General features: G+C 41.1%; 1 protein-coding gene across 4 annotated transcripts in view; it reads right to left on the bottom strand.

Annotated features, from left to right (window-relative positions):
* Positions 1-53: 53 nt before the first annotated feature.
* Positions 54-22506, bottom strand: part of LOC148343239 (formin) — a 47720-nt gene continuing 25267 nt past the window's right edge. For 3 of the 4 annotated variants that reach the window (XM_088317574.1, XM_088317566.1, XM_088317582.1), the window contains 11 exons: positions 20944-21005; positions 20637-20725; positions 18968-19097; positions 18731-18877; positions 18601-18660; positions 18407-18527; positions 11365-11457; positions 6600-6651; positions 3432-3581; positions 1372-1453; positions 54-1298 (listed from right to left, as the gene is read on the bottom strand). In XM_088317574.1, the coding sequence (XP_088173700.1) occupies positions 1254-1298; positions 1372-1453; positions 3432-3581; positions 6600-6651; positions 11365-11457; positions 18407-18527; positions 18601-18660; positions 18731-18877; positions 18968-19097; positions 20637-20725; positions 20944-21005 (1031 nt within the window). In that variant the 3' untranslated portion in view covers positions 54-1253. Of the gene's footprint in view, positions 1299-1371; positions 1454-3431; positions 3582-6599; positions 6652-11364; positions 11838-18406; positions 18528-18600; positions 18661-18730; positions 18878-18967; positions 19098-20636; positions 20726-20943; positions 21006-22506 lie in introns of those variants that run through there. The other variant, XM_088317591.1, reaches the window with a different exon arrangement.

Genomic DNA, 22506 nt, shown 5'->3' with positions numbered 1-22506 from the left:
CTTTTTAAATCAACACTGATATTGGCAGCAGTAAATCAAGAGAGTGCTTCTGTTGTGTCAGCATTCAGGAATTTATTCTTGAAATTTAAAACAATTCCATAAAATGAGAGCCGTGGCGTGGTTTCCATCCACCGACCCAACAAACAGCTCACCTTGTTTTGTCGCTCCAGTTTTGCAATAGTTTGATTTTCATACAAAATAAATGGCACAGGTGGAGACTAAAAAGTTCACTAGACATGCATCTTTATACGTACTCTGATAATCGAGCTCTCTCTGAGGTATCGTGACGATCATGGCTTTGGGCTTAAATATTGCGAACCCTACATTGTCAAAGGCAATCCAAAAAAGCTCCCACTCTACAGGCCACGTGCATGCTCAAATATACTCTTGTCCGGTTTCTCACTCAATTAAATCCTGCATCATAAAACTCCGCCCTCTAATGGAACAAGTATTGATGTCTCTGTACATTAAAATAAATCCTTTCTTACATAAATAGACTTTTCTACTTTATCGACACATAAAACGTAGCTACATTATCAAAGAGTCTAAAACCACCGGGAGAAATTTACAACCTCGCACAGCAAAATAGGCATCGCTATACAAACAACTATGCGACACTGGGGGGCAATTTAGTTATTGCAAGCAGGGAAGTGCTTGAAAGAGTCACACAATGTGCGAGTGAGGGATGAGCAGCTTTGAAAGTACATTTAATAGGTGAGCGCATGTACGGGGAGACGGAATATGTGTACGTGTGCGTGAGTAAGAGGAAGTAGGGGCAAAGGTTCCTGCCAGGATTGCGCTCTTGTCATCAAGAGGCAAGCACGCACTTCGCAGTCGACAAAGCATGTGTGAACAACGTAAAGAAAAGGAAAGCCCTTGATCCTCATATTGCCTCAATAGCAATGAGCGAATGAAAATCAGCTCGCCACAAGCAAAGGACCGAGGGAAGTGTCGGGCTTCGCTTCAAACAGCAGCTAGAACGTACAAACCAACTTTTAAGTGATTGTCAGCACAGGTGAGGAACGGAATCCATTCTCCAGGAGGAACCTGATTGATGTGTCAGCAGAACCATGAAGTGACCCCTTGAGACCTTTCACAAGCTGGTCACTAAGAGGTCACATCATGCTGGATGAATGAGATCCACCTTTGGCCTTTAGGACTCTCATCACTTGGGCTTGTGTCAGCCATGCAATCTGGCAGCAAATTCTTTCTGTACACAAAAGCTAGCGGCGCGCCGTTCGGGTTCAAGTCACTCAACTGGATGACACACTTGACTCCTTTTGCCGCAGCCTCTCTTTCTGTGAAGCAAAGACACATACTCTTGGACCACAAATCCATACTCAACACACAAAACAAGAGTGGAAGGCTTACCAGACTGTTGGCGTTGATCTTCTTAGTTTCAACTCGCTTCTCATCTGTGATCTTTTTCATGTTTTCTTGAGCTTGCTTCAACCTAGGTGAAACAATTCAGACCATCATTTGTTGTCATTGACAGTGTTACGAAAGAGAAAGATCAGACAAAGATAACCCAAGTAAACATGATATGTAGTCAAGTCACTTGATTTTAAATACTGGACTTTTTTTTTTTTTTAACGACCATGTATAGTGGGGCTTTTTTTGTTAAAAAAAACGACCATGTATAGTAAGGCTTTAAAAAAAAAAAAATCGAAGTTAAGGCCCTTTTTTTTTTTTTAAACGACCATGTATAGTCAGGCTTTTTTTTGGGGGGGGGGGTGAACGACCATGTAAAGTAAGGTTTGAAAAAAAACCGACCATGTATAGTAAGGCATTTTATTTTTTTCCAAAATGACCATTTATAGTTTTTTCTTTCTTTCCTTTTTCTTTTTTTTTTTAAACTACTATGTAGAGTCAGGCCTTAAAAAAACGACCATGCATAGTAAGGCTTTTTTTATGTATATCGGGCTTTTTTGTTAAAAAAAAAAAAAAGAAACGACCTTGTATAGAAAGGCTTAAAAAAAAAACAAAAAAACAACCATTTATAGTAATGCTTTTTTTTTTTTTCAAAAATGACTATTTATAGTAAGGCTTTTTTTTTCTTTTTTTAAACAACCATGTAGAGTAGGGCTTTTTTTTTTTTAATTTAATTTTATTTTTTTATCACAACACAAGAAGAGCGCTTCTCCACAAATAGAAAATGCGGGGAACAGTGGTGACCCTTCCCAGAAGTGGCCACCCTTCAGAAATGACCCCAAGAGTGCAGCGATGACTCATTCAGGAGGTCACAAGGGAACCCAGGACAACGTCTAAAGAACTGCTGGCCTCCCTCACGTCAGTTAAGATCAGTGTTCATGACTCAACAATTAGGAAGAGACTGGGCAAAAATAACATCCATGGCAGAGATTCAAGGTGCAAACCACAGCTGACCAAAAAGAACATAAAAGACGTTGCTTGCTTAAACGTACATATAGAAGCGAAAGAACCGGAGGCACTAAAGTTAAGTCACAGACCACATGGTTGTTTCAATTAGTTTGGCCGTTCAATCCAGTATGTGAATCAATGGAGGTAGTGTCCTCACATAACCGCCCTTGTGAAATTAATGCACTTGCATTCAAGACTCTTCGAAGCGGACACACTCCCCGCTCATCTCCAGTGAAAGCCCCAAAGACCGCTTGCTTGATGAGATAATGAGGCGGCCTTTAAAAAAACACTTGGCTTTTATGAGCGCGCCAAAAGTATTTAAAATAAAGTTAATTGTACGTAAGCACAATCAGCTGTGAGTCATGTGCGACTTGATACCTCAGTAAACCTGAACTCTATAATTAAACTCCAGCACATGGATCTCTGGCGCGCTACTCCGTCACCTCATGGGGAAATAACGGCAAATCCCAGTTTAGTATGAGACCAGATTATGATGAGGCACGACGGCACCGCCAAGATACTTACATAAACCACGTAAAAAAACGACTGTCGCGCCCCCGCTGTCTTTTCCGCACGTGCAGCGCTCTTGCCCTTTGGGCAGCTTGTCCAGCTTCATTACAGTGTTTATCAATTCTCCCATAATGCCTGGCCTTTAACGGCCAGTGGCCTCTGTCCGCTCGCTAGTAAAGACAGTCGGCCGCCAGGAGAGTTAGTGGAATGCCCCCTCCCTCAAGAAAAACATCATAAATTCAGGGCTTGTGTTTGCCTCCTCTTTGATGGCCTCCCTCTCTGCTCTAATTACATCCCAGCATCCACAGATCACCCGTGCACAATCAGCGCTAATTTTACGTGACGCCGACAAGTTGTTAAGCAACTGTCCAAATGTGGCACAAATCAGACGGCCAGTGTGAGCATGGGAATTTAACTTAAGTTGGATTCCACTTTTCGGTTGCCTTAGTCAATCAGCTACATGAAATATTAGAAAAAAAATTATAATGCAGTTGCACGCTTAAGCAAAATAGAGGCACAGGTCGGGCATTGGCGTAGCTCACCTCTCCTTGGAGATGTTCTTGTTTTGGCGAATCCAAGCGTTCTTGAAGTCGTTGCAGAACTCGTACCAGAGCATAAAGACGTGACTTGGGGCCACTTCTTTATCTCCTGATTTTGGTTTCACCCCAAAGTAGTTGACCATGTCTTGGAACCTGTTGGAATAAACAGGGAATGTTTTGCATGTAAAGAAAAAAAATAAATGTTTGAGAATTTCTGTCTGTTGTAACTATGCTTCTTGATCCAAAATGCATGTTTATTTCCCTTTTATGGAGCAACATCTCTGTTGCCTGTACCAACGATTAAAGTCTCTTTCAAATGATGAAAAGTAAAAAAAAAAAAAAAAAAAGATAGGTGGCGAAAAAGAGGGCTGACAGAGAGGCAAGGAACTGGAAACAGAAGTTCCAGCCTGCTGGGCCACTGGGGAGTGTGCAACTAGCGGTGGCTCCATTATCACGTTGACCCCACAGCCTTCAGGAGCACGAGATAGCCAAGAAGGGGCGTCGCACTAACATATTTTTTGGCAGACAATTACAGACGTGAACAAGCACGCGTGAGTGCACGCAACACACTCAAGAATCCTTTTTCCAGCAGTCCGCCCCTCAGTCTAACCCAATTCTGAAATCTGAATTCAAATCTGACTTCTTGGCGGGAGTCCCAGCAGCACTCGTGGGCAGGAGATCTGATCGCCGCTCGTACGCAAACATAAAAGACATTCTAGCTGGGTCTGCCTCAGAGGAGTCAAGAGATGCTCCCTTGTCCCACACGGGCACTCACAGGAGGTGAGGTGGAAGGTAGCTTTGCGCCACTAATCGAAGGCATGTTCACACTGAGTGAAATGCTGCAATATGTCGTCCAGCTGGGGGGAGAAAATGGACTTCTGCCTGATCCTGCTTCCCATTCCCGCTGCCCTGCGTCATTTTGTTGGGATGCTCCAAAAAAAGAGAACAGCAGATCATCCCAAGGAGACAAAAGAATTGCTCCGTTTAGACTACGCCAACAGACATGCCGTTCCAACTTGCCGACTCGCTCTGGCACGACGACCTGAGTCGATCAGGTCCTGGGCTGACCCTGGGTCATGGTGTCAAAGCGTGCACAAATCAAGCAACAGTTCCTTTTCCTTGTGCTCTCCGGAGCTGGCGCAACAAGCAGATCGACAAAACGTCATTGGAAACAGATGGAAACGCGCTCGCACATGTGCGTATACCTACAAAATCTAAACAAAATCAAGAAGAAACTGGCAAGTCCGCTACGATTCACACACATGTAACTGCTGCTTTTCACACTGATGAGGATGTTGCCGTGCAAAGCTTCACTGCGGCATTCCTCACTGTCAGCTGTATAAAAAAAAAAAAAAAGACCGGTTACAAAACCAGGAGAATCGGGAAATATTTGGCCAGACAGGCCAACATTCCTTTGTTTCCCCAGTAAAAAAAAAAAAAAAAAAAAGTAAACTGTCGCGGAGTTCAAGCATGTAGAGCATAAAGCACAAATGCTTGTCTCTTATCATGTTGAAAACAAATTTATCCTCTCATCAATATCGTAGCATCTATTCTGCGCGGGATGAAGAGCTCGCTCGAGCCAATCCCGGCTGACTTTGGAGTGAGAGGCAAAGTACACCCGAGACTGGTCACTAATCAAACATTCACACCAATGGAAAAATAAGGAGTCTTCGATAGGGTTGTCAAAATAAAACATCGAGATTAATTTGAATTTTTTTTCAACAGTTGAATATTTTAACTCAGTTTAATTTACTAAAAAATCATTTGTATTGTACCATATTCTGTGTACACGGCCTTGCAAAAAAAAAAACAACTGCTGGAGTGTGGTGCTTGTTGGCAGAACGAAATGTTTTGAGAGTTGTTTGAAAGGAAAATTTACTTTTAGATCGTAATCAAAGAAAGTTTTAAAACAGCCTTTGAATCAAAATACACTTCATATTTGGTAATTGACATTAATTCCAAGATAGTATTCAAGTAAATAATTGTTACAAGTTTCCCAAAAAATAGTAGTTGAATTGCAAATAATTACGCATTTGTTTTGCGATTAATTAGTTAAAAAAATTGAAGTCTTCAATTAACAAGACAAAAAAATCCGCCCAAATTTAGCTTCTGTTCATGTTGTTGATATGTGAAGATGTCACCCAAAATAAGGTGAGCGTGCGACGAGACTCTTCCTTCCTACTCGCTGGCGTCTCAACACCCAGCGTCCCGGTGAGGCCGAGGTATCGGGTAGCGCTGAGAATTGCTTGTCTATTTGCTTTCTTAACACCAAGCCATAATGTTAGCACTGCTGCTGCTCTTGCGTGTTTGAGGGACCATCCCTCATCCAGCACAGATGTGCGAGCCCACCCAAGGCCCAGCGAGCCCGCTGACGCCCATATTCATCAACAGCGTGTCATTTTTATGAGGTGGCTCGATGGGAACCTGAGAGAAAACCCCCACCCAGCCGTCCACATCTCACTTTGTGCTTGTTCTCCTGAACACCAGGCAACCGACCCCCCTTGAAATGAAATTGAAGGAAAACGTCATTAAAAGCAAAGGGACAGAAAGCCGCAGCGGCCTTTTGTTCCAGTTGAACACTTTCATTCCAGTGGTGTGACTCATGCACAATGGTGTGAGGAAGCTCATTTATTAATTAGGGCAGCGGAGGTCGGTATCCGAACTGATAACTGCGCTGTAGTTCTCTCGGCTTTTCTTCTTAAGCGGGCAGAGGTACAACAGAACACAAAAAAACAATCCTAAATTCGTCTTGTCTGTCTGCTTCTCCATCTTTTATGGCAGTGAAATATTGTAGAGACACCATCCACCTGAATGGGAGCTTGGCACTGGAGGCGGGTCTTACAACTGAAAATCAGAATCCACTACAAACTTCAGCATAGAATAAATCCAGATAAAAAAAAAATATATATAAGAAGGAAGGAAGCAAATCCCTTCAATAAATAATGTGGCATGTGAATTGAGTTATTAATGTGTTGTATCCACCAATGTTTTTTTTTCTAGGGTGAAGCTCAAGAAACTTTGAGTAAATATCAAGAAACTATGCAAACATGCTGAACAAGCAGCGTTGCAAACCTCTTCTGAAGGAATGCGCCTCTTTCAAGACTTAAACTAACAAACAAACTAAAATCAAAATTCCATTTCGACTCTTGAGTGCCAGAGTTGCTCTCGTACCTTTTCTGTGCGGCATTGAGGCGGTCCTCTTCCACAGAATGCTCCGTTTGAGCTGTAACAAGAAAGGAGAACAGATTGGTTTAAGACTTTCATGTTGTATGTGACGCTGTCAAATAAAATCTGCAAACACACAAAAATCTGATTTCCAATTTTATTGAGTTTATCCAACCTCCACTCGTAGAAACAGTAATAGACAATGACATTATTCAGAACAAGTTTGCTCTTTGTTCTGGTTTCACTTCTGGGATTTGCTTTATTTCTCCTAATAGCAAACCAGCTTTGAAAGATTTTTTCCCCCCCAGCAATATTTTGCATTGACTTCCACAGAAATAATAAAAATAAATATATTTTATTTAACAGGTAAGAAAATAGGTGTTTATTCTTGGGAAAACACAATACTTAAAAGTCCCATGCCACCAAAACAATTCTTTGGGGTGGAGAAATGATGTTTGCTGGTTGTGAGCATCTAGAAATTTTGGAAAACACCTGTCACCAATGCCAAAACTAGAAAATGGGGAGCGAAGAAATTGGCATATCTGGTTCGCACCACATCGCATTACTTGTTTACAGTGGTTGGTTGTGGCCCGACCTTACCTTACCCTAATAGTAAGAATTTATTTTAGTCTAGTTTAGTTATCATAGAGGTCGCTAAATATGGAGATATACAGAGGTATATTTTGACTGGGCACCACTTAAAAATAATCCCCACCCAATACTGGTGGAATCCAGAAGAGGTGCCCTCGTGCCGTTGTTCATTTCGCATCGCAAAATGAGTCTAGTGACGGTAGTAGAATGGGCAGAAAGAGTACATAGTAAAATTGGACATGCCACCACGCGTTGATGCATGGGAGAGGTTAGGGTTTCCAACTAGGGTTAGAGTTTCCAGTTAGGGTTTCAAACTAGGGTTTCAAACTGCGGTTGGAGTTTGAAATTAAGATTTCAAACAAGGGTTAGGGTTTCAAATTAGGGTTAGGGTTTCCAATTAGGGTTTCCAACTAGGGTTAGGGTTTTGAATTAATTTTCAAATTAGGGTTAGGGTTTCAAAGTAGGGTTTTAAACTAAGGTTAGGGTTTCCAGTTAGGGTTTCAAACTAGGGTTTCAAACTGCGGTTGGAGTTTGAAATTAAGATTTCAAACAAGGGTTAGGGTTTCCAGTTAGGGTTTCAAATTAGGGTTAGGGTTTCCAACTAGGGTTTCAAACTAGGGTTAGGGTTTTGAATAAATTTTCAAACTAGGGTTAGGAATTCAAAGTAGGGTTTGGGTTTCCAACAAGGGTTTCAAACTAGTGATAGGGTTTCCAATTAGGGTTTGGTTTGTTTTAGTGTGAGAGTTTGACAGCGGCTGTAAGGGTGTGTCGCCACGGTCTGTTAGTGGGGGTGACCGTGTGGACTGCAAGTGGGCTCAATCATGGCTGAACACAAAGGCTCCTGTGGACTCTTGCCATGTAAAAGCGTCCAAATGCAAGGCAGATGTGTGCAGCAAGCTAGGCCGAGGTGCAAGAATTTATCTAGGGCCCGAGTGTGCCTGTGATCTCAGATTTACTGCATTTTTCCAGATTCATCCCTTGTACAATGATGGGGGACCTTTCCTCCTGAGAGATTTAAGAGGGGGGAGTCTCCCAAAAATTGTTCAAAGGCCGGTTTGGGGGTCTTTTGGGAAAAGGTAAGCTATACACACCGACTATCCACTCCTTCGACTTTTTTTTTTTTTTTTTTTTTACATGTATGTGAGCCACTGTGCCGAGGTAGGCCTAATGAAGGAAGGGGCTGACAATGTCTGGGTTCGAGTGAGGAGGCGGGAGGGGGAGGGGGGCCGTGACCAATGGCGTTAGTCACAGTGGGGGGCAGGCTGGCGCCTGAGCTACTCCTGCGCTGGGGCTGCGTTGAGGTGGCACCGGAGCGGAGGGAAAGAGAGATGGCGAGCGAGCGCGCGAGAGCGAGAGAGAGCATGCCGTGAAGTGTCTCTTTCTGTGTGTAAACATGAAACCAGTAGTCGCTAACTAGAAAGTTATGAGACGTGCATGCTGAGAGGGACAATAAATTTGGGCTTTAAAACCCTGACACGCTTTTCTAAAGCACTTTTCTACCTGGTGCTCAGATAAAGGAAATAGGAGAGAATATTTGAAGAGGGATACTGAAGACCTTTGGGGCATCCTTTTGCTGTCTCACTTCCCACGACTGGACGGGGATGTTTTAAAACGTTGAGTGATTTGGGTTGTGACTCACTGACAACATACCTTAAGGGCAATGATGAGACTTTTACACCTCTCCACAGAGCCAACAAGATGACATTAAAAGCGGTACTTGTTTTCAATTAGCCATTGTCGGTATTCAACACGAGAATATGTCCGTCCAAATCTCCCCAGAGGTTTCAAAGCACTTCCATTAAAAAGGAGAATCAAAAGGATGATCATTAAAGTTAGACCGCAACTGATTTTTTTTTTCTTTTTCAATGGAAAGCTGTGAATGATAAGAACACAGCATTTTAAAGACGTGGACGTCCATGCACAATTTAAAACTCTTGAGATTTTTTTTCAAATTACAACAATTTATCAGGTTGTTTTAACACCCATGATGAACTGACTGTGGTCAGCCAGGGTCAGTGCTATTTTGATCCCCGACTTTGAATGTTACTTTTGAATGAAAAAAATAGGCCCCCTTTATATTGGAAAATGCAATTCTCGCCAAAGGAAATCAAGGCGAAAGATTAAAAAAATATATAATAATGGTTAATACATGCCAGCAGATAAAAGCAAATCTGAGTTTGCATGAAATTGGGATGGAACCCGAGAAAAGCGGCAACATGGCATCATTGCCATATCCCTTCTTGCTCAGATTTCACATTTTAAATTCTTGACCAATATTTCAGAAGTTTCGGAAATTTAAGAAAATTAATGGCCCGAATGATTTGCACGAAAGTGTGATCATTGTGTGATTCTCAAGAACACATTTTCAACCAATTCAAACCTAAAACGATTCAAATTTAGGCAACCATTATTCTACGTTCCATAAATTCACATTTTTCTACATTTCCACCACGAAAAAAACCATTCATTTAAATAAGCTATTTAACGAAAAAAGTTTCTCATCTTTACAACTTCAAACTACTCAGCTCCATCTGTTTTTCTTTTCCACATTCCCAAAATGCCCACATTTTTACAAATTCCCAAATTGAAAAAATATTTCACATATTTCCCTTTACTTCCACATTTTTGTGACCAATCAAAACCATTCAAACTGTTCAGCTCTCAGGAAAAGTTGAGAACTATTCCCATTCCCCACATTTTCACAATAAAACGACCAAGTTAAGAGATACTGCACGTTCTAGTTCAAACATAATACACATTAAAAACGGGATAAACAATAAGAAGAAAAGAAAAAAAAAAGCCCAAGCATGCTGCTGTGAATAGATCAGAGAATATCGCCACATGGCGCTGTGAGCAGCATGTGGGATGACATCAGCGCAAATTGTCTGGGTGTTTAAGGTTCAAGAAAGAGAATGGCCCTGAAGGAGCCACATATTTTGTTCTTTTATTAAATTGGATTTAATTGCGTGCAGTTAAACAACAACTCTTGTCTGAAGTGGCTCCAAAGTGGGGCAACGTCGCAGTGAGACGAGAGGAGCGTGTAAAAAGCACGGATCACTGCTTTTGGGAGGGATTCACCGTTGGAACAGGCAGAGAGATCATACGGGGGAAATTTAAGAGGGGAGAACGTAGGGCGTTTGGGTTCACCTGCAGGCCTCGCCGCAAGCCTCTCCACAGGCCGGGTTACAGGTCGGCGCTTCCCGGGAACATACTCGATCTGCTCGAGCATCAGGACCAGAGTTGGCCTGAACACGTACACGTGTGTCTACGATGTGTCAAACACATGCATCTGCGCTCGGCTTGCCTGCGTTTACCTGGGTGACGAATCCAATCACTCTGATGACTCACAAGTTAATAGTGTCGGCCGTCGTTTGATGTGCAAACGTTTTGTTTTGTTTCGCCGTTTGAAGTCACAGGATCATCACGAAAGATGATTACGCGCCGTACTCCTCCCACCTCCGTAGACATGGGCAACAGCTCGTGTTGAAAAAAAGGGGGGTTTACACGTCGCAACTTCATGTCCAGATGTACTTTTGTCATGTTCTGGTTCGGTGGCAACGTGAGTGGCTTGGAATATTTGGAAACATATTGAGCCACTATGATCTATTACAATCTATCTTACGAGCTCGACGTAAATCTGCGGCGCCAACCAGTTATGATGTGCATGAGCAAAAAAACAAATACAAGTTTCGAAACAACAACATTCCAACCGGAATAAAAAATAAAAGTGGAATTTAATTGGGAATTTTCAGTATGAAATGCCAATCATAGCTCAGCTTCTGAAAACAGGTGAGCTGTGTTTGGTCGTTACCTGCGCCCTGAGCATCTGTGTGATGTCATTTTCAGTCGATAGAAGTGACAAATGGTAAAAATGGGTGGATTTTTATTTTGCTGCTTATCTCATATTATGCAAATGCAATATTAATGCCATGTTTGGACTAGTGAATATTCATAGAACATTTTATTACAAAGAATTTTTGGGGGTTGACTTCCCTTTTAACTATATTGAATCAATCGATCAATAACTTAGAATAATAATAATGTTGTGTCGAGGTGTCACCGGCATTGCACGAGTCCAAAGCCTATAAATGTAGCGACACTGTGGTGCAAGCACATCGACGTTCGTCACAAAACACAATCCTTTGCTACAGTATATTTAGAACATAAAGCGTTGACTCACCAGTGGCGATGAAGCTCACCATCTTCTGTTTGAATGGCTGTAGGTGCTCCTCTGCTGAGCCAGCACACACCTTCCAAACGTCTCGCTCACAAGCTGAGGGAAAGGATACATTTGATGTTTTTGGAAAGGATTAAGGATGTAACACACGGCTGGGTCCAAAAATAAAGACTTTAAATGAATAAAGTAATGCGACATAAGCAATTAGGTGAAAAAAAAAAAAAAAGAACAGCAAATGTGCTGAAGGTGAAAATTGCAGCCTGGTTCCGTCAGAGGTGACTGTGCATGTGCGTGTGTTCTATTTCCTGATGGGTTTCCGATGGTGTGCCAAATGACGTGACTCGCACGCGCTTGCAGGAAACAGCCGTGACTGAGCATGATCCAAACGATACCCATTCCCACTTCCTGTCAAAAGTAAGTCTGGGACGTGATACACACAGATGCCGGATGAGAGAACTCCGGCACAATGCTCCAACCTGTAAGTCATTAATGGCTGCAATAAATACCTCCACTCTCTTATGACTAAATAGCTAAATCGTTATGTAAGAAACAAGAGCATTAAAAGTGCTGCATTGTCACTATCCGATGTTTGCACCTGCAGCTCCGTAAACTCCCTTTTATTTAGTGGTTGTCTGAAGTAATCACAAAGGAAATGTCTGTTTTAACTATGAACAGCCAAGCGACAACACTTACAAAAAAAAAAAGAAAAAAAAAAAACACAAACAGGGCAACCAAAATATCCTGTTTTGACAAACCACATTCCGCCTGCAGAAATACCCCAACTCCAAAAGACCGATTAAAATCAAAGGAGTGCAATTTAGAAGCGGTTCTTCTCAAAACAGAAAACTCCGCAAGAGGGAATGCCACAAGGCCACAGCAGCCATAAAAACAATACAACTGTTCTGACTTTTGGAGGAAAAAAAAAGCACACTTCATTCATGAAACCTAAATTCCTACTAACAACATTTCTTTGATTAGGACTTTGTGTACTTTCACCACCTTTAGATCACAGGAGAAAGCATGGGAAATTAAAGGGGAAGTCGAGCAAAAAATAAAAAATCTTTTTAATAATATTTTCAATGCGGCCCCAGTGAAGTGGGGATGTCTAGAATATATTATTGTATAGAATATTTTTGATTTGACTGCCCCTTTAACTCATTCACTACCAGCCGAGTAAAAAAAAGAAAAAAAAAAGAAAAACTTGGACGTCATTTGCCGTCAATGGCAGTAAATGAGTTAAGAAGCACTTGATAATAGACTATACATTATTTTAGTACTGTGTTGCTTCCTGAAATTTAATTTTGCAATTTCTATACAATAGAAAACAAAAATACAAAGGATAAAAGTCAACTATACACAGTCAATGTCAGAGAGTAGATTTTGGTCACAATGAACAGAGAAAAATTTGAGAGTAAAAAAATAATTCAGCGGAATGAGACTACGCTACAAAATTTACTGGATATCTATTGTACATAAAGAAAACTACAGAGCCATCTAGACACATCAATAGAGAGATATAGCAATTTATTATTTTTTAGTAATTTATAAATAAATAAATGCGCACTGGATACCACAACCATGGATTTTTTTTTGCTACTGGCGATGGTCAGACAGACAGTCTGGGTCATGATGGGAGCCAGCACCGATCTTTAACGCTAGACTCAGCATCTTTAGCAGCCGACTTAGTCGCCATCTCGATATATTGGGAAAAAAATGTTGGTATGCTTCAGTCGTTTACAGAGCCAGTTTGGTGATGAATGTTAGCGTGTGTTTTATAGGCTGTGTTAAATCAACAAAACCCCAAGAGAATTTGAGCCTTTCCTGAGCCAGCGGCGATTTGCAAGCGCATCCAAGCAGGAGCCCACACGCAGGAGATAAACACTCGTCAGATACCCTGCGGCGCTTAAGTAGCACTTACAAATGTTTCGCACAATCTGCAAAAGCTTTGCGGAAGAGCGTCCACCAGCTATTGCGTAAAATGAAGTATAATGAGGGTGGCTGTGGGGCAGTAAGTGGGAAGAAAAACAATTGGCTTGCTAGCTTGTTGAATTGACCTTTCGTACACACTTGTATCCACTTTGGAAAATAAAAGTACAACACAACAATGCAAAACAAAAAAATATACACCACAGACGAGCGGTTGATAGACGTAGACGTGTCAAATGAAAAGAGTTGATTTATAATTCATAACTATTCATTAATTATTGTATTATTACCACATTTGTAGCTCTAATGTCATTGTTAGGAATTTTAATCATTTGCATTGTTTGGATTAAAAGGGTGTTACAGCAGCACAGTCAGGTATGAGACTGCACACATGGCGATCCGAGCGCAGCCTCCGTTGTAAAATGGACTTCAGACTAAAGGCCATGTCTGAAACTGACATTAAGGGCCATTTAAAATCAGGAAACTGTCTGATTTGCCACAGTGATGAATGGCTAACTACGGGCCAGGCTCTCTGTGAAACACTAAACTCCCCCGAGTGGCAAACGAACTGTGTTTCTTTTTTTATTCGATCTACTTGGGAGCGGCTCCGTTCTGCTGTCCACTCTAAGTGAAGAGCACGGGCCCAGAGGAATGTCGCTAATCAACGTGCTTAAATGAGAATGCTGCAGCAAGTTGGGTGAGAATTGTTTAGCCAATGAAAAACGAGGCTTCATCTAAAAACAAAAATGATATATATAATATTGTATTTTATTTGTGTACGATATTTGTGGCATAGTTTTGGTTTGACTCCAAACGTACCCACTTTTGGGACCGTTTACATGAATGTTTTTGTATACATCCATTTTCTAGCGCGGTGCTTCTCAATTATTTTTTGTTACGCCCACCCCACCAGCCAGAAGAAAGAAATTCACGTCCCACCACCCACTCTCCGCCGCAACTCTAAATAAAAGCAACAATACAAACCAACACTGTAGTGTTAAAATAGGCAATGAGAGCGCCACTGCCGACTACTGGTGTATATGTGCAATTACACTTTATTATAGTACGCCGCAAAATAAGCATGTCCCCAGGGTCACACGCGCCCCCCTCAGCATCACACCCGCCCCACTATTTGAGAAGCATTGGAACCAATCTCCAGATGAATCAAAGTACAGTACAAATATGTAGAAACAACCTACCATTCATATTCACACTCACACGAGTGGACAATTTACAGGCTTCCATTAAGCCACATCCCAGATTTTCAAGCCCCAAAACCCCAAATTATGAGGCAGGCATGTTCACCACTCGCCCACTGTGCTGCCCGGAATGCATGAGGTCATATGAATGTTCATGTGTTAATAGAGCATGATTGTTTGTGTGGGCTTAGTGCTTCGCTATCCCCCTCAGCGCACATTGACAGCATCAAATAGGAAGCCACCCAAAATAGGAAAACCCATCAAAAATGGAGCAAGTTTCTACAGACACCTACTAGACCAAAAAGTTGTCAAGTTTGCAAACACACCACAGCAGACTGAAATATATCAAAACGAGCGACAATCTCCCATTGATGCAAACTGTCAGCAGCAATTTGGACGAGGGTTGGCTAGACCGGAAGAGATGTACTAACACCAAGTCTGCTGACCTTTAACCCAAGGTCAGAGAGTAAAGACACTGCAGTCGCCACCTCAGCATCAGGTGAGGGGCACACAAACGTGCTTGTGGAAGTCAAATGTCAAAATGGGATTCCGCGTGAGTGTTTCACACTGTCTACAATGTGTTAGCGTTGTAATTAAGACCAGTTGCTTTCTTCAGGCGAGTTTATAACAGGCAGGCATAAATATTTATTCCTGGCGGCTGCGCAGGATAATAGCTGGTGGGAGTCATAGGTGGGGCTCACCAAAAGTCCACAATCCAACACTCGCCCTGTGATACTTTTACCCCGGAGGACTACTGTGCCAGACTGCGGTGCGACGGATCAAATACGAGCGCGCTTGTGTTGCATTTATTGTCTTCAGGTCTTCCATTTTCCCTCATAAATGAGTGACAGCTTGAGGTGGGTCTGGCGACTTCAGGAGACTCTTTGTATTTTACCCCCAGGTCAGAGAGGAGAGCGCTTTAACAGCGATCTAAAAAAACGGAGGGGAGAACAGAGAGCAAATCTAATTGCTTTCATATGCCGTATTATTGGTTGATTTAAATAACCACAGACATAAGGGGGCACGCAGGGGCATCGCCTTTAACCTCGATGTGGCCCTTGCTGGCCAAGACTGACTGGCTAGAAAGTTGACAACAGCACTGACGCCACTGCGTACACACACAGGCGACGTTAAAAATGAAACCGCCAATGTACATACGGACACTTTATTAATGTGGAGGGACATGCAAAGGTTGCAGTAGCTTACACTACAACAAAATAGACGACATAAAAATAACAGAAATCCCGTTGAGGCTTGTGAGGCGCTGGAGTTGATCCCAACTGATTTTGGGAAAAAGGTAGACTACCGCGCTGGGTTGGCCGCCTGTCACTCACAGGGTAAAATAATAAAAAACCAAATTAATCATGCAAAAAGCTCAGCCAGTGATTAAGGAACGATACATGCTCAGTCATACAGTTACAAAGGAATGCAAAAATTGACCGAAATTCTAATCAGAATGCCCTTTATTGCGTCTCACTCTCCACTTCATCTCTACTGGAACCTCCTTGACCGACACTGACAGCAGTGCTACTGCAACTGGCAAGACCGCCGGGATCTGGCTGTTGCGGGGTACGCACATTCTGTGTCACTGTTAAACCTTCAGTAATTTTTTTTTTTCATCTGTTTACCTCTCGCCTTCTCTCTTCTCTGCTCCACTGGGGTAACTCCGCTTTATTTTCCTCATGACCATGTCAACATGTTTGAATCTAATTTATACATGTAAGACACACGTCGGACTCCAATTGCACAATACACACTGGAAAAAAGAAAAGCGGAGCCAATGGCATGGATTTGATTTGAATATTTAATTGGTTGGGTTTACATGAGTCTGGACCACAACCACCATCCATCAGCCATATTAATATCATCAACTGTCTGCCAGCGCCTGGATCAAATCCACTGAAAATGGATTAGATCATTGCTGGAGAGGGGAGCAAAGGAAGTGAAAACACTCATGAAAGACTGAGCATTTTGTTGTGTTTTCAAGCACGTCAGAGTAACGGCTTTATTTTGGTGCCCTGTGCAAGTCTACTGCCAAGTGCTGTCAAACTGTGCACATGGGTGGAGTTTTCTTCCTTTTAGGTTTTTCATAGACGGGGCACAGTTAGAAACGGGTGTCTGGAGATGAATAAACGTGACTTGATTTCTGAGAAATCAAAGCGGACTCTGCTCATTTCTTTTCAATTCTGTGCACAAAGTCTCCCTGGCGGAAACATAAAACACTTGCTGGAGTGCGTGCAAGAGATCGGTGCATGCAAAGTACAATTAGAAGCAGCCGCATGTGCGCCTCGCTACGAAAATGGGGCCCTAAGAAAAAAAATAATTTAAATTGAAGAAATCTTCATGAATCAGTTTTTATTGGAACGCTTGGCGATCCCTGGCAATTTCCAGCGTATGTCTAATGGTAAGTCTATCCTTGCACAATACAAACTGGAAAAACTGAGCCAATGGCCTGAATTTGATTTTAATATTCAATGACTCGGATTTACACGCGTCTGGACTGCAACCGCAATCCATCTAAAGAGCCATCAACCATTTTAATATCATCAAGGACAAGCCTTTTTGAAGCTTTATTAGAATTGACTTCAGGAATCATGTTTGCCCGGGAAGATTTGCTTCCACTGCTGTTTGTTTGTCCGATCGCGTTGTTTTCAACTCATTCATGACCACACAGAACACCACATGGACGAGTAGACTTGGGACAAAACCCTTCATTCTTCTTTCAGTCATTGTGCAATAATAGGCAAGGAACTGCGTGCGTGTGGCTCAGTTGACTGACTGGCTGCTAACAAGCTAACGTATATTCACAAATACTCATTAACAATTTTGAATGTGTTACTCAACATTGTCTGCTATTTCAAGTAACTAGTCATCTAAATATAACTACATCCTCATCTGATTAAAGATAATACTCAAAAACATTATGTGCGACTTTATGACACAACAAGGATGGCATAATGTTATACTTTAGTGTCTATCATTCACAGGGAAGACAGAAGCAATTAACTGCCACTAGGCTGCAGAAGTGAGTAACATGAAGTGCGAGTCACGGATCACCACACCACTCCATCACAGTCTGGTACAGGAATGATTTGTACATGCAACAAAAATAAAAGACAACAAATAATAAAATAACGGAGCTAAAATGGAGTTTTACTAACCAATCACGTGCGCAAGGTCACATTTTTCAGCATGCTGATGTGTTACGTGTACATGATATTGAAGGGTACGTATATTTCGGGTTAGGGTTTAAAAAATAAAATAAAAAAATAATAATAATTAATTAATTAAACAAATGCAAAAAAATATTTATGGTCAGTGAAGTCAAGGAATATAATTTCTTTTCAGCGGAAGGTACCTATAAAGGTATGCTTCAACATTACTGTTAAAAATGCGCTTTTAATTAAGTAGTGGAAAAAACATTTGTCTTTTTTTTTTGTAAGGCTTCTGCGGAAATAGAGTTGTCAAGATACTAAAATTTTAAACTCGATATCGATACCCGGGAAATTACTAGTGGACGCTGCGGCCTTGCACACCGTAGCATTGATGCCATGACATATTAGTGTTGGCGTGTAACACAACACTAGCAGAAGGTAACAAATAAAAAAACTTGGAAGTTAACTTAGTTACTTTTGAAATCAAGTAATCAGTAAAGTAACTAAGATACTTTTTGAACATAACTGTGGCAACACTGAACAGAAGAAATTAATTAATCAATCTCAGTCGAATGGCTCGGTTTTTAAATTCATCATTTTGATTTCTGCGTGAAATAAATTTTTTTTAAAATCAGTCTTGTTTTGTTTTTTTTAGCCTTTGTGTTATAATAAAAACAAACATTTTAACTCAATTATTTAAGGTGATGTTACTAAATATGGTGGTGATAATGAGTTTGGGTTTGGTCGAGAAGAAGGCATACATACCTGTCAAATCTTTTTTCAGCTTCCTAATGTCTTTTGTTAGATCTTCAAATTTGACCTGTGCGGCCTGGAATAATACTTGTGGTTCCAGCAAAGGGTAGACACTCTTGTCTGTACCAGCATTCTGGAAGCATAGAAGAATCATTACATGCATGTATTTTATTAACATGTTAACATGTCAACTGAAGACAACTCACGCTATCAAAATTGCGCAGGTAGTACAAAACCACATAATCCACCAGACTGATGTGACTGTCCTGAAAACCAAAATGATTTTATTCCGTAAAATCACGACCAAATGACGCAGCAGAATTAGTCGACCATTACCCTGCTCTTGACGTCCTTTAATTTGGGGAGGATCTCTAGAGTAAAGCCATCCGCCTGACCTCTTGTCCTGTTCCCTCCATTCATATAATTCCCAAAGGCCAGAACGAGACCCATTACGTCGCGCACACTTTTGCACTCCAGCAGTTCCTGACAAACATAGACATATGCACACGTGCAGCTTCATCACAGAAAGACTTGAGGTAGCATAATGATGCGCTCATTAAGCAGTGTTCTTACATGGCATACGCTCTTTATAATCTCCACCTTGCGGCCGATGGAGGAGATGGTGTCGAGGAAAACTGACTGGAAGATGATGCAGTGGGCTCGGCCTGTAAAGTTGGGAATCTGGGAGAGCTCATACAGGAACCTGGAAAACACAAAGGGAGGAGGAGAATGCGGGTGAGATGTGTTATGACAGAATTAAACAAAACGTCTAACAGGAAGGACTATTCCGGGTCCTTGGCAGGCCACGCTTCCCTGCGCAGGACCGGCTGAGTCAGTGCTGGTGCGACCTGGCAGGCGATAGTCATGGGTGGTGTCGCTTGGCTGGCCTCGAAAGGGCCGCGGGGTCGGTGGGGAGAAAAGAGCCCGCGGCATCCAGGGACTGATCAAAGTTGGCCTGGGCCCAACGTGGGACGACTTATGTAAACAGTGGCGTGTCGGAGGGGAGCGGAGCTGTAACATCCTGTGTGATTAGAGCCCGCTGACACTGAGTAGGGATGACTCAGGCAGCCGTAGTGACAGCTCTGGTCAAACATGGAAATAGGAAGGCCAGGCTCAGCGGCACCACTGGATCCAGGCCTCATTAACTGGACCGAACTACTTAACCTTGACGACTTGAAACTGGAGAGGTGACATGAAACGCACCCTTGCACACACCCAAAAACAATTTTCGAGTAATGCTTGACATTTTTGACATCTTTACAATTTTTCCCAGGAAGATGCAGTTGGCGCCTTGAGTTACGAGCAAATCACATTAGACTAATTGTCCCAGTCACGGCTCGTGTCTTTGAAAACTCACAAGTCAAGGTACCGCCGCATAATCAAACCACTAAAATTGAACGGCCCTGAGCGTGTAGAATTTGTAAAAAAAAAAAACTTCCCGGAATTTAGTTGGAGTTTTACGTCTACTTTTTTTTGCCAACCACAAAAGGGTATCATTGATGACAAAGAGTAAAACTGCGATACCGATCATAGAAGCATGACTAAAATACAATCTAAAGTATATAATGTAATATGAAGTGGGAACATACACAAGTCTCTGTCCAGGCTGCTCAGTAAAATGGAGAAGAAAAAAGACCACTGCTCTACAAATCAGAAAAGCTTTCTATTTGAATTTTTTTTCACTGATTGCAAATCTGCGCTCGTTTTGTTCTCTACCACATCAGGTTTTCATCATCATCATCATCAAAATTGTAATAAATAATAAAATAAAAGATAATCTTTATGAAATAAGGGTTAGGTTCAGCAACTGTTTTTTTTAATCATTGCTATAAATTGTACAATACAATACAACGTTTTATATAATTTTTATATAATTAAAAAAATAAAAAAATATGTATTTTATTATTAAGTATTTTTTAAATAATTTATATAGCACATTTCACAACAAATTATGGTCAAATATGTATCGCGAAAGGTCATATTTAAAAATAAAAAATTTAAATATATCAACATAAAAACAATTTAAAAAAGTGTCAAAAATATATTTAGGGTCACATGAAGCCATTTCTGATCAAAATTAGCTGTTGACTAGCGTCATTTATTATTATTATTTATTTAATCTCCCCCTAGCACAAACAGAAGTTCTTCTATCAACTATGTTTTAAATGCAGACGAATATTTGTGTAAGTTTTCCTTTCTGGTGCACTGTCTGAATGTTTGAACATGTGAGGCGCCATCTTACTGTTCAGGTTTGTCCAGCAGTTTGACCTCATCCTCTTTGGAAGTCTCATAATGTTTCCTGATCTTGTCCAGCTCGTCAGCAGTAGCCCTCTGTAAATAAAAAAAAAATTAAATTAAATAAAAAAAAAAAAAAAAGAAAAAAAACGCCATCTTACAGTAGACGAATAAATGCAAAAACCTTGATATGCTCATAAATCTTGCAAAAATTTATTGGTAGCAATACAAGCAGATTTGCTATGAGCAAATTACAAAGTTCAACATCCCCCTTTGTCCTTTTTTGTAACTTTAACAGACGTACCGGTACTTACATTTTCATATAAAGCCTCGATGGTTTCCAAATCCACGACAGAGTTATCCACAGTAAGAACAGCTGAAACAGTAAATGTAGGATTAATTATAAACAGTGCGTCTCATAAATAAGAGAATGAAAAATCTTGTCCGAAACTTTTCTGCCGTTTAAGATTTCCCAGTGCACCGACAAGAAGAGCAATTGTGTTTCTCACTAATCATGGAAACATAAAATTAAATGTTTATTTGGAGCAAACTGTATAATGATATATGACTAGTAAAAAAACAACAAACATTGACTCCAATTTATTGATGTTGTTACTGTAACTAGGCTTACAACAATAGCTGAAACATTTTTTTCATTACAATGAATGTGAATTACAGTATGTTCTTCAGTTCCTAAAACAAGTTTCGCTTCATCTTCATCTCGTGTGTTTCATGTAAATAAAGATGACAGGGCTGAAAGGGAAAGCAACTCCTGCTCTGTGTCTGAGAGGCGTCACGGCTTTATGGCTTAGAGTGGGAGGAGGGGCACAAGGGATGGCTCCATCCCTGCCGGATCATCTGACACATGTCTGGCTGGTGCGAGCCAAGCACAGTTGCTCTCAACTCAAGATCTAAAGTCAATCAATTACCAGTTGAGCATTCACAACAAATTCTAGCAGTATTTCGGTATCTTGGCCTGCCTACAACTTGCAGCACCGAATATTGACATTGCAGTTAATATTTGTGCAGAATTCAGAATAGGGTGTGTAAAGTCACCATTAAACTATCAAGTATGCAGTTTTTACTCTATGGTAAAATATCATTGAAATGTTTTGATAATATTGTGGAGATATTCAATTACAAAGCTACTGCGCGTTAAAAGCTGTGAGAAGCGCACGCTCTAATTAATCAATAATTAATTCTAATTATTGGTTCTTGTGTCTAAGTGTAAATTCCTCCTGGTGACAAATCTGCCAATCATTGTCTCTATTGAGTATGTTATTCCTCCTCCCAAAAAACCAACAGTCCATGTAGTCCAGTTTTTAATTTTTGAATGACCTCATTTGCTATATTTATTTATTTTCTCTATGAAGAAAGAATGCGTCCAGAAGTTTGATCCATTTACATAGATATTTAGATACATTTCACAATAATGTGATACAATTGTACTTGTTAATTGTACAAGTGGCCAGGTTGATGTGACGTGAAGTGACCAGGAAAAAAATTATTTCCGTTGTTATTTCAAAACAGGAATGACCTCTAATTTCATCTGTGCCATTGGAAGAGCAATGACGTCGGAATTTCCTTGTTGTCATATTAAAAACACCAGTGGCTTGAACACAGACTGGAAAATGTTGGTCCAAATGCTTCTCCATTAACACTACACAGACCTCTTTTCAATCACGCACTGCTTCCAGCTAACAAGGTAATACGTTGCATTCTGGTTCCCAGCTGCCGCCCTTGCAGTGAAGCTGTCAATGTGGTCCCCATGTCTGGTTCAGAGGGAACGCTGGAGGTCCATTTCCTACATCTTATTAGAGTGGATTATTCAGTCCCTCAGCCATGCAGCCGTCAATCACACACCAAAGGGGGGCCTG

Source organism: Idiotropiscis lumnitzeri, chromosome 1 (assembly GCF_059441095.1).
Source record: "Idiotropiscis lumnitzeri isolate Australia: NSW breed Sydney's pygmy pipehorse chromosome 1, RoL_Ilum_1.0, whole genome shotgun sequence".
Lineage (NCBI taxonomy): Eukaryota > Metazoa > Chordata > Actinopteri > Syngnathiformes > Syngnathidae > Idiotropiscis > Idiotropiscis lumnitzeri.
This window is presented reverse-complemented; position numbering and strand designations above follow the sequence as displayed.